Source organism: Anticarsia gemmatalis, chromosome 7, assembly GCF_050436995.1.
Source record: "Anticarsia gemmatalis isolate Benzon Research Colony breed Stoneville strain chromosome 7, ilAntGemm2 primary, whole genome shotgun sequence".
Taxonomy (NCBI): Eukaryota; Metazoa; Arthropoda; class Insecta; order Lepidoptera; family Erebidae; genus Anticarsia; species Anticarsia gemmatalis.
In genome coordinates, this window is record NC_134751.1 from 7,568,843 (window position 1) to 7,581,692 (window position 12,850).

At 36.8% G+C, this 12,850-nt stretch overlaps 1 protein-coding gene across 5 annotated transcripts; it reads left to right on the top strand.

The window, feature by feature from the left end:
• Positions 1-1,031: 1,031 nt before the first annotated feature.
• On the top strand, positions 1,032-12,844 carry LOC142974471 (uncharacterized). 5 transcript variants are annotated; one of them, XM_076116819.1, is made up of 5 exons: positions 1,032-1,319; positions 7,826-8,007; positions 9,574-9,688; positions 9,916-10,174; positions 11,636-12,844. In XM_076116819.1, the coding sequence occupies exons 1-5, from the start codon at positions 1,204-1,206 to the stop codon at positions 11,768-11,770; spliced, it is 807 nt and encodes a 268-aa protein (XP_075972934.1). In that variant the 5' UTR covers positions 1,032-1,203; the 3' UTR covers positions 11,771-12,844. The 5 variants fall into 5 exon arrangements, with proteins under 5 accessions (XP_075972934.1, XP_075972936.1, XP_075972932.1 ...); XM_076116821.1 differs by having other exon boundaries at positions 1,036-1,319; positions 9,916-10,166; positions 11,636-12,843; XM_076116817.1 differs by having other exon boundaries at positions 1,051-1,319; positions 9,571-9,688; positions 11,636-12,840.
• Positions 12,845-12,850: the final 6 nt, after the last annotated feature.

The window sequence follows — 12,850 nt, forward strand, 5'->3', positions numbered from 1 at the left end:
GGCAGCGGCGCTGCCGGTACCGACCTGGGGTACCACAATATTACAAAGTGCGTGATCCATAACTATTCCTTTTTTGTAATTAGGGTTGGTCCCTATGAAACTTAAAAACTAACTTAATCCTAATACCCGCTAACGACCGAACCACCTGCCGGCCACGCACCGTCTCGGCACGGGCAACCTTACGGTTAGAGTGATTTTTTATAGAGGTTTTCTTCCTCGCGACCGCTGTCTCCCCGACCTCCAACAAGCGACCCCCGATCCTGACCCAAGGATTTGAGCCAGGCTTGCGGTTTGGGTCCGCCGAGAACAGTACTCAGCGGACACCCCCACCCCGGGCAGGACATGAAAATCCGCCCCCCCATGGTTTTTTACAGAGATTTTCCTTCCTCTCTCGTACAGTGATGCTCGCGCACCACCGCACGGTGCGAAGGGACCTAGTTCTAAGCCTTACGGCCCCAAACAGGAAGGTCCCTTCGGATCTGTCTTAGCTTCGCTCAGCGCTACTAAGCCCCCTCACCACGACAAGGTGCAGACCCACGAGGGGGAGGGCAACAGTGCCTAGGAATTGATTTAAATGGGCAAAATTGTAAATAATTCCTATTTACATACATACTTACATAATCATGTACACAACATCACGCCTCGTTCCCGTTCGGGGGTATGTACCCCATCAGAGGTAGTTAACCAACAGAACGTCAACAAACACATCTGCTTGTCCTTTTACGAATATATAACCATGAGTAAAAAGTCATATTTCTTTTATTCAGATAGCCCATTGCCACACACCTTATCTTTCAATATCGCACTGTATTAGAAACTGAAGCTGAATCAGTCATCAACAACATTATTATGATCACTTTCTACAAATCAAAGACGATGTTCCACAAAGTAAACATAGCACAAGGTTAGGCTGGGAAGTGTAAGCACCAGACACAGTTGGTCAATGACTTGGAGTTACAACTTTAAAGAGAGGTCATAAATGTTTTTATAGCGGAATCAGGGGTGAGTTGTTGTGCGGGCGGAGCGCGGCGCGGCGCGGGGCGTGGCGGCGGGTGCTCGCGCGCCGCCCATCGTCTGCGTATAATAAGCGCGCGCGGCGCACGCGGCGACTCGCCAGCACGACCAGCTCCGGCGCCGGTGCACGACGCGCGCAGCCGCACGCAGCCCACGCGACCCGCGAACCTCTCGCACCACCGCGGCTTCATGCGATCGCCGGCGCCAACACCCGCCACCCGCTCTCACACAACAACACTCACTACAGTTACTACTGAAACTACTGAAACTGAAACCTGCCAGCCACCAAATTATCTACATACACAGTAAGTACCCAACTCTCTGTATTTATCAGCGCTACTGCCCCCTGCACATTTAACATACAATTACATTTATCTCTATTTTTATTATTGATTTAATTGATATTTTTTGGAAACTAGAACTTAGTTTTTATGATCTTCACATTTAAATTAGACCGAGTTAAAATGAAGTGTAATCCGTCCCTCATATTTTATAAATACATTAATAACTAAGTAGATTATAAATAAACCAATTACTTGATATCAGCTAGATAGGTACTTCAGTGTAAATTATCTTAGCAGCCAGTATAAATATTGATACGAGTCTTAGAAGATCAGGGTTTAAATTAAACATTATAATTTCCTGTCGGATTTAATGCAATAATATATCAAGATCGACTCGGTTAACTGATACGCTATGAAGCTATTAAGTAGAAGTAAGGCTAATTCCAACATAAATAATAATATTTATGTAGTGTATTTTTATAGTTATTTTCATTATTGTGCCTAACGTGAGAGGAAAAACCTTTGAAAATCTGAGTTTATCTGTTTACACTACACCTACTACAAATAAATAATTTTGAACGTTCTACTTACCAATAACTTAAATCATATACCTAAGCAACTCCTACACATAGCAATTTTAACATAAACTAAGTAAGTATTTGTTTTTGATCTTAATTTTTGGTGCTGTAAAAGGAATTGAGATTACCACGACTTTTGTTAGTTGTATTGGAAACTTATACAAACACATGAAAACAATCCTAGTGATTACCTACAAATTTGTTTTTGCGATTCTACCTAAACTATTTTAATAATTTGTCACAAGAATAGTAGAGACTATGCTTTAGACAGGTAGGTATCCAATAAAAAAATCCGAATAAAATAAACACCAAATTAATTACTTTGTTATTTAATCAAATATTATGTGTGGTTTGAACTAAAATAAACGCACATCATACAAATACAGGTAGAGTCAGGACAAGTTCTCATTGTTCGTAATACTCCAGTTATTAGGTAAAACATACCTACAATCAATACATTACATAATGACAGTTACTTTTGTGGAATTTTACTATTATCTAACATCCTTTAATGATTAACTTTATTATTAAAAACCAGGGTTATCTGTAATTATTTATTTTATTTCTATTATCAATTAAACGGCTTGTTAATTAATACGCGCGGGAGCTTGTTAAGATATGCGCGATGCGAATTTAATGTTATCTCTACAGATGGCGGGTTAAAATTACAGTTTTAATTACATGGCGTTATGCCTTACCCCGCCATTCGTAAGGTAGTTACAATTAGAAACCATTCGCGATAGGAATTCTGAGAAGTGGACGAATCCAGCAAGTTTCACGTTTACCGCCAGGGTTTTTACTGCTGCGCCGTCGCCCACGCGCGCCCGCACCGCTCAGACACATAACTCAGTTTTTACGATCTATCCCTTTAAAAGGTATAGAAATTTGTGAAACCTTTTAACAGGAACATCACCGATTGATCGATTACACAGTTCAATATCAAGATCAAATTCACGCAAACAAAGATGGCTACCGACACAAATGTATGTGTAATGTGGCCGTTTATGTATATTTTGATTTGGCCACCTAGGTGTTTGAACTGTACCAGGTCAACGTCTAAATTGAGGTCGAAGGCGGTCAATACGGACCTTGTCACATGTGTACTTACACACTACGCCACCCCAATTATGATTTTTGCATACACTACTACAATTCTATTTGTAGCTGGTGCATACTACACACGCTCATTGTAATCGTATTGTGAAGAAACGTGACATGATCAGTCGCCGCAGCTCCGCTCTACCGTGGCGTAAACACGCTGAAAATTACCATCACTTAATAATATAGCAACTTATCCGTAATACACATGCTTCGGCTTGATTACTGATCGTCTACGCAGTAACTATTCGAAAAACAAGCTAAAAACTAAAAGTAAAATAATTTGTAACTAGGCTCGGGAACGTAATTACTCGTATTTAGCGAAGTAGAAGACAAGTTTGCTTACGTAACGGTGTCTAAGATATTTGATCTTAGACCTGAGCTAGATACACTCAACCTGTATTAGTTATATAATAATTATAGGCTGTCGAAAGCTATCCGGTGCAAAGCCAGTGACCGAGTCGTCTCTCCAATTGGGCAAGCCGACAATACACTTGACCCCGCAAACTCTTAAATTATCTTTTGTTACCTATCGTCTGCGACAATCGTCTACCGTGTCTCGTTGCTAAGAGACCGCCATATGAACACTAATAGCGTTTCTGAACAGAAAAACGTAAATACAACTCTGACTTGTAACCTCTGTAAATAACAATTTGTAACTTATTTGTAAAGATAATTTGAACAGATTGAAGTAAACAGAGATTTCGATAAATACGAAGAATATAATTTATGAGCACATGTATATCAGGTAAAAGCTTAGAACATCTACAAATTTCTTATCCGGTACATAAATAAATCACACAATTTGTTGTTTTTTTAAACCAAATTTTAACTTTACCACGTAAAGTAGTGCAAAAAGAGAAAAAAACTGAAATAAAATAAATAAATTGATTCTCTAGATTATAAAAAATATAACAACAAGTACTCTAATCTATAGCAATATTACTCTCATAGTCTAATCATACTTACTTACTCATACTAGGCAAGGTAGAGACGGTTGAGAGTGCGTTGTCTATCCAAAATGTTATTCAAATCCTTTTTTGTATAACATTTTGGGTCGTCCCAAAAGTACACCAGATAACTTAACAACTATAATCAAAATATACAACAACAGGCAAATAGCAAACTCTACATAAACATAATAATGTGTTCGTCAAACTCGAAACACGTACCTTAAAAGTATTTAATACTTTTAAATACCGACACTTAATAAACGTCACTAAATATCTATCTAGTGGGGACTGGTACCTACTTAAGACCATGATGCCCTGTCCGATTAAAACTAGCAGTGATTACTACAAGTTTAATTAGCCGTAAATCCTAGAATACGAGATGTGCAAATGTAATTACATCTCCTATAATAAGGGACTAGAAAGTAATTGCGAGTTGCCATTCAAGCAAAATGTACACCTCTACCAATATAGTTTAAATCTAAGTGGTCACGTCACGTATAGTCGTAATGAAGTGTTACGTTCGGATGAATCAGCATTATCCGTCGCGTCAGTGAAATAGTCTCCTATAGAGCAACATTAAAGCAGGAGCAAGGCTACAGATACAATCAGAGATTCATGTAATTATTCAATCGAGTGCGCGAGCACGAGGCTCATCATGCGGTCGGTTGGTCCGTCGAGCGTCGGACGCAGAGTCGCGGCTCAGCGCGGCGCGGGCGCAGCGGCCGCAGCGACGCGCCAGCATGTGCACGCGCCCTACGAGTGACCGACCATGTTCTACTCCGTGCCATATTTCGCTCCAACCAACTAACATGTCCTTATATTGTCTTGCTCCTAATAGCGCACTCGAAACGAGTACTTTTTGAACAACAACGATGAGTCGCAACGGCTAAATCTTAAATCACTAAAGACAATTTTACGCTGCTCTTAATTGAAAATACTATGCAGTTTAAAGGGCACAGCAAAGTCACTAATTTAACCTTTTCACCGCCACGGACGTTAAGAGACGTAAAATTGAAAATCGCTCACGACGCCATCGACGTGATAGCACGTCAAAAATATCACTTTTTTATAGTTCAAAATAAACATACAACAATACGTTTCAAGTGTTTTCTTTCTCCTGTTATTATTACCTAAACATATTTATTACATTATTACACAAAGACATATAATAATTAGACAGTTGTACCTGAAAAAAAAACAAAGTAAATCATCATGCAAAATGTATAAATTTAGCCCGCAAATCCACGCCACAGACGTGAAGACGCGTCAACTAGTGATGTGCAAGGAAAAGGACTACAATCTAAACACTTTATGCAATATTTCGAAAACAAATTGAAATACTTCACTCCTTTCTGAAAAAAAAATTTTTTGTCTGATATGTTTTAAATTAGATTCAATACAAACCTAAATATGTAATAAAACTACCATATCTAGTGATAAACTCATGACTAAATAAGTGCAAATCGATCATTTTGTGGCAACTCTCGCGCATCTCTATTAGCGGAATCCCTTACAGTGCTTCGTACGCCACTGACGGAATCAGACGGCGCGCTCTGACGTCACCCGCGCTGCTGGACACTCGTAGTGTTGTTGCAATACGTTATTAATAATAGGTACATAAATTCTTGTGTATAATAAATTTTTCGTACACCATCTGCGCCACAAAAATGTCTTCAAGTCAAATGACGACAGAAGAGCTGTTGAGAGTGTTAGAAGGTGTAGAAGATGATGTTACATATTCTGAAGCAGAATCTTTAAGGAGTGACGATTTAGAGGTAAGTTATTGTTTGAATACATTAAACAAACAATAAAGGTATTATTAATGTTGTAGGACTAACAAAAAAACACAGTTATCATGCCAATACGTACTATCTATGTTTATTGTACCTTTTAGGTATAGTTACTACTTTTGTCGTTATTCAATATTAGAAATATGTTATCACTACATAGTATATTTGTATGCTTAAATCTTTAAAACTACGCAACAGATATTGATGCGTTTTTTTAAACGTAACGATATATTATACTTCACTCCGACTTGCCACACTGGTACATCTCTAATATAAGGCGGCAAAATTTGAAATCGCAGCGCTGACCACGCCAGTGGCGTTTCTTAACGTCAAAAGGTGTCGTCACAACTGGGATTAGTGCTGTGACTTTTTGAATAAAATATTTGAATTAAGTACTTTTTTTATGCAAATTGTTCGTGTATATCATTGTTATTTTTGGGTAATGAGTACTGAGTAGTGTAAAGTTGACACATGGGAGAAATTCAATAAAATTTTGTGGTACTTTTATGCAATTTTTACTCATAATATAAGAACACGTAAAATTAATCGAAGTTTTATCGATATACACTTTTCCCGTGACTATTATTTTGTAGGTATAAACGAAGGAATTTATTGCTTGGCGTGGGGAACACCGATTTTCAATATTACTCTGGCGGTGAAAAGGTTAATCCTCGACGAGATATAGATCTGTAAATAAGTGATGGATTTAGTGGGCATAGCACATCTCTTAATCTATTAAGAAGAGCAATCAGATCGGTTTGTACTGCAGTGTGGAGACTAGTGCGTGAGCACGATTATGTGTATGTGCAATGTGCATATACATATACTTAAACATGTAGATTTGTTAAGTGGTTGCACTGCGTGTACTGGCAGTACTGGCACCGCGGGTAGGTGGCAGTGGACCACCGCGGCACCGTAGCTCACACTCTCACGTTGCGAGTACGCTAGTACCGCTGTCTACCAGCCTCTATCTATAAATAGCACTCGTCCTCGATGCGTTATATGTACAAACATTGATTACAGTACGATGTGGACAACGCGACGTAATGTGGCACCCACCCTGGAATACTCTCAGCACGACAATTTATAAAAGGAAGTAGCTGATTTGCATTTTTATGAACGGGGAAGGTGAAGTGAAATCATCATTATTAGTCAGTTTTATTTCAATGCTATATGCATAACGTTTGATATCAAAATAATGTTAGTGTAGAAACGCGACACGTTATTAATATACCAGAGGTAAACATTGACGAATTCGCATAAAAGAATTGCTTTTAAACAAAAGACAATATCGATATTTCAGGGGTTATAACATATTTACAAAATCATACAATTACACCCTACAGTTTGAGTGTGAGTCACACATCGTCACGATAACTCACAGATTACACAAAGCTAGTTCACCTGTACATGAAAATATTCAAGTCATATTAGGTTCAGGTGATGGCGTCAACAGAAGTTAGGCTGAATCTTTAGACACTGTTAACAAGTTCATTATTATCATCGAAAGCGATCACAGTTACATAGAAGTAACTTGTAATAGTCATAAATCCAGGGAATATGCCAAACATGGAAAACGATTGGAAATTATAGAAGACTAAGTAAAGAAAAACGTAAAGAAATGAGTAGCTACCTACGTGCTATAAAATGATATAGTAGTCCAAGGAGAATCATGTAGAACATAATATATCAGTTATTTACAATACTTAACTCCATCATTAGTAAACATCGTGAATTTAATTAATTACATGATATATCAGTAGGTAACTCTTGAACTTTACCACTCGTACATACAAATGACTTGAAACTATACATTTCATGTTGCATTTTCTGTATCGCGCACTTCGATCTCATATTTTCCTAATGTAAATTGATAAAGGTGCATTTCAGTAATAAATCTATGTGGTAATGCACTTAGGAAATGAAAACTTCCTTGAGGGATGCGTATCTGGTATCAACTGGGCGGTGCCGGTGTCAGGTTACATGCTTGTCCTTTACATATAAAAGCAGAATACCTTCTCGAATTACGCACATTCAGTTTTCGGTGTTTGCAGGCGCCATGAGTACGAAATGTTAAATTAAATTGAAGTTAAAATGTTGTTTTCTAGGATATTCAATATGCTAATGAAGAAGGCAGTGCAGTTAACCGTTCTGGCAGCAGCGGTGCTGTTGGACTGCAGGACGGACGCGGCCACTACAGCTGCAGTTAAATTCTGTGGCAGACAGCTCAGTGTAATCATGAGCAGAGTCTGCCACGCTTACAACAGTCCTTCTTGGGATGTGCCTACAGGTAACCATATTTTTTAAATCCATTATAGCTAATATTGCAGTCCATAAAAATTAACTTCATTAGGTGTATACCTAGAGTTAAATTCTACTTATGCCCGGTTTCTGAGTACATTTAGCGGTAGTTTATCTATTCAATAACGTTATTTTAAATAAGTTTAAACGCTAAGTGTACTTTAAAAATCGGGGGTTAGTGTTAAATAACTACTTAATAAGTGGAGTGAAGTCTAGCGCAACTATGAACATGCCCTAAGATTAATATCCGCAAAGCAACAAGTCATTATCAAGATCGCTGAATCACATTTAACAACATGTACAAAAGGTCATATAGAATTTGATTAAAACATAGAAAATTATCTTTCAAGTACCTACAAAAACAATTAACATTATTAATGCTTTGACCTAAGCGTGTGGTCTCCATTATGATAATATGACAAAGTTTGAAAATGCAATTTCAGACTATTAGGTTGCTATTTTAATATAATATCGCGGCGGAGAACTCTATTAAGCAATTTGTATAAATTCCTTGTATTTCCCTAGATCATATTTGATTAATTTGAAAATATAATTGAAAAAGTAAATGTACACCTACCCGGAGATCTAACATTACAAACATGCAACTTCGCGTGTACAGATGTACATTTGATATCATTCGTAGGTATAAATAAATAACTACATATTTACATACTATCATCAAACTATGTCAAAATTATTTATAAACAGAGTATAAATTTATAATCTTTTATATTAGGTACTGGGTAGATGCAACCTATTTACAAGAAATATTGTGAACATCAAAATAATTACATCCGCCAGGGTAACCCATTAATTTTACGAGTGTCTGTAAACAGCATGTAATTTTATCGACAACACGGATATTACTTCCATTTATAATCATTATTATTGTATGTAATAATATTCCAACACGTAAAGTCAAATCAAGTTTGAATGGTAACCACACCTTATCCATATACTATTATACATGTAACAGCCCAGTGGTACATTTTATTGCAAGATGTACAATGACACAGCCTGTTTGTAAATATTATTCGTTTATCGTGTTTATACTCTTTATCGTTCAAATAATTGACTTGTGTAACTTGTTAATCGCGAAAAAACTTCTTTAGGTAATTATAATTACTTACTATAAATTTATGTACAAAAATAGCTCTAATAAAAATAGTATTACGAAAACAACCATTTAGAATACCGGTTCTGTTTAGTAAATGTGTTATACCTAACAAGCCTGGTAACATAAGTAAAAAGGTTTCAACTTTACGTATCAATCCTTGGTAAATATCACCGGGTTTTATCCCGTAAAGGAGAGTCACTGAGCCTCTATAATACTCTATATCCCTTGACGTATACAAGTAACACCAATATGTAAATGTTAACTGTTAGAAATAACATCAATTAGCTAAAGATTTTTTTAAATAATAATTTACTTTATTCAGTTAATTTACCTACTCTAGTCGTTATTTTAACAGTTATCTATAACTGTTTTAATATAGCCTAACATTTCTATAAGGGTTTCAATTTTACTAATTTAATTAATTGGTATTCCCAGTAGTGGAACAGCCCGGCTCTGTGGCAAGAAGAAGGAGACAAGTTGGCATAGCTGATGAATGCTGTATCATTGGGTGCACTTGGGACCAGCTCAGTGAATACTGCTCTATCAGTGCCTAGTAAGTACCATTTCAATATATTTAAATAACAAAGTCGAATGCCTAAATGTTCTAGTTACCTACGTTTTTGATTTCAATGCAAATCTTAGGTGAAAATTGGAAATTGTTTCAATGGAGGTCATGAAAATTTAAGAAAAGTGATACATTTGTATGACTAGCATACTAAACTTATAATACGTAATTGATTTTGCAACTCATAAATTTATTATCTTTCAATCTATTAACAGCTCGGAATCGCCATTAGAAGACATGGAGGCTCACATCATCGCAGACCGATCAGCAGAGCAAGGAACTGCGGAGTCCAGGGACGCGAGTCCTCCAGCAGCAGCAGCGGCAGCGGCGGTAGGCAGCGCGGGGCATGCGACGGGGAGAAGGGGGGGCAGACCGCGGAGTCGCGGGTACGGGCGCGCACGCAGGGGCCGCCGTTGTTGGTGCCGGCGCAAGCGCCGCTCGGGCCGACGGCGATCCTCCCTCATGGGTAACATGGTGTGTCTGTACATCGCCGCCGACGTATTCTCTTTAATACACTTGAAAAGTTAACTAGTACTCTATGGTAACTCAAATAAAAAAGTGTTATTTGCTATGTTTCCCGTCTAGAAAAAATATTGAGTGGTCAAACTACTTATAACTTGAAATATCTTGCTGGAACGACTTCGCAAATGAAGAATTTTCTAAAGAATAAAGAAAAATAAGAAAATCCTTTCAAGAAACTAAGTAACACCTTTAAAAGTACATACCTCCTGACTATTTAAGATTTATATTATTTTGCCATTCACAACAAAATCTATTTAAAATAACGAAAAGAGAATACGAAAGCGGTGAGTAACTAACCCTCATACTAACGCTTATTGCATGATCTTTATTAATAACTCAGTAACTAACTGCAATCACAGGGTCTAAGTCTAATCGATTTAGAATCAATCATTATCATTTATACTGTGGTTTATAAAGGAATGACGATTAACAGAGAATGCGAGCTAATACTTATAAATATGCAATGTTTTAATGAGTGTTCTTGACGGTTACTAACTGGCATTCAATTATGTTTTTTCTATAATAGGAAAATTGCTCATCACTCACATAAAGATAAAATGTCAACTTAAAATAGTATCGGTGATTAAAATCACGGTTATCGTGACATATTTACCTTGGAATCAGCACTAATTATAAAAACAGATAACCTTGAGGGTACGGCAATCTTACTTAAAACTGCATTATTGTGACACTTTAAAATTACATTAACTTAAATTAAACTTTTCATAGCGGATTTTGGGTTGATTGGATTTCGATCACAACAAAAATATTCTAATAAAATACAGGCCTGTTTTACATCTGCTGCATGTATTATTATCTACTTTATATAACATATTTAGTAGATATTATTATAAGCATGATGCCTTTCCAGTGTCAATGAAGCTTGAATGTGATGGCATGTGATGCACGTTGTGTTTCAAAAGGAGTTCTTTAAACGTTTGTCGAACAAGCGCATTCTTAATAGGCAAATTAATTCTGTGTAATTAAAGTACAATTGATTCATAAGACAATTTATAAACGCCTATTTCGACAAATGACAATGCAGCAGCGCATACAGCTGGTCTTAATGACAATGGGCATACACCACCTCTTTCTGTAAACGGTAACTTTTACAGAAATGGTATAAGCTAATAACAAACGACCAATGATAAATTGATAGAAAATACTATAAAACCGTGAAATGTTAAGTATTTTCATGTGTTTCGCAAATACGTACATAATGATGCATACAAGTAATAATATACGTAGCCCAGGAGCAGCCTGTGCGCTGCTTAAAGATCCTCTGTGGACTTAACTCAGTCTCAGTTCTAGGAAATGAGAAACATATGATGCTTTCTCAAGTCCAGTGTAAATAGATTGATTGTTTACATACGACGAGCTTAAGGACTAAACGTTATATTGATATTGTTTCAGGGCCCCGCAAAAAGTGTAGTCCATCGCGCTGCGCCCGTGGTGGGCACCGTGTCACCGCTAATCACGTGGGGCCGGACACTCAACACTGACCTGTCGCGCGGCCGGAACGGCTACGCATACGTCGTCTACACGTAATAAAACCCCTGGTTGTACGTACGGTTTGACGAAGAGATACGCTCCACGTGGACCGAGGCAGTGGACTCCAATCTTACACACGTGTGCTAGGTACAATGATTTTAGTGTTCATTATTTTATTGCGATTCATATACGTATATAAGTATTCTTTCCTATTGCAGTGACAATTAGACTAAGAGACTATTAGAAAATTATTTAAGTGCTGTACATTAAAGACTTCTGTCTAAAGTAGGTACCTAATCTATGATATCGCATAAGGCACGCTTTCACTTGGGAAGTTTGCTTAAATATCAGCTATTACTTATTAAGTAGACATTCTGTATTATACTTCCATAATATTACCTATTTTTGTATAATAGATTTACTGTCTCTATAATAGTAGGAATATTGACAAAGATCCCTTCAGTAGCGCTTTACGATTATTTTCTAAATTAAATACTTATAATTAGTCAAATCTCAATAGGAAATATAAATGTACCTATATGTTTACTGGACTGTTAGGGAGAATTCCAAAGATTTAAGCTTTATCTATTGTATAAATTAAAATAGCATGCCTCAGTTCGGTAATTAGAATCAGCACCTCGTATAACGTCATGCATACGACGTGCGTATTATCAAACGAAATTTGTATTTAAATATTATATTTGGATTGGACACCACATTATTTATTGAACACAATAAACATTAACATCTGCCATAATAGACACCCAATTAATAATTTATTATTGTCTAAGATTTATACCTATGTACTACCAATAATTCTCCTACCATTTAAGAATTAACGATCTCTAAAACATCTGTGATAACTCCAACTGATAAAAGTAAATCATTAATTTATGAATTTTAGTTATGTCAGCATATTAGATGAATGTATCTCCTGTGTTAGAAAGTGTATGTATTTAGATAATAAGTAGTTGTAAGTTCAGGGTGGATTCAATATACTGGCAGACAAATTAGTTGTTAGACTGAGACCATTCACTTGGCTATTAGTGTAACTTCTAGTTTGCCCCGAGCTTGCGCATGCTGCTAATGTGACTGAACTGACTGACTAGAAGGATGCTGTATTAAAATTTTCACATA

What these genes read in the sequence shown, in the direction of transcription:
- LOC142974471 (XM_076116817.1), top strand. Translation starts at nt 1,204, where the DNA reads ATGCGATCGCCGGCGCCAACACCCGCCACCCGCTCTCACACAACAACA. An exon ending in TTCTTGGGATGTGCCTACAG is followed by an intron (nt 8,008 to 9,570) that starts GTAACCATATTT and finishes TGGTATTCCCAG; the next exon opens with TAGTGGAACAGCCCGGCTCT. An exon ending in TACTGCTCTATCAGTGCCTA is followed by an intron (nt 9,689 to 9,915) that starts GTAAGTACCATT and finishes ATCTATTAACAG; the next exon opens with CTCGGAATCGCCATTAGAAG.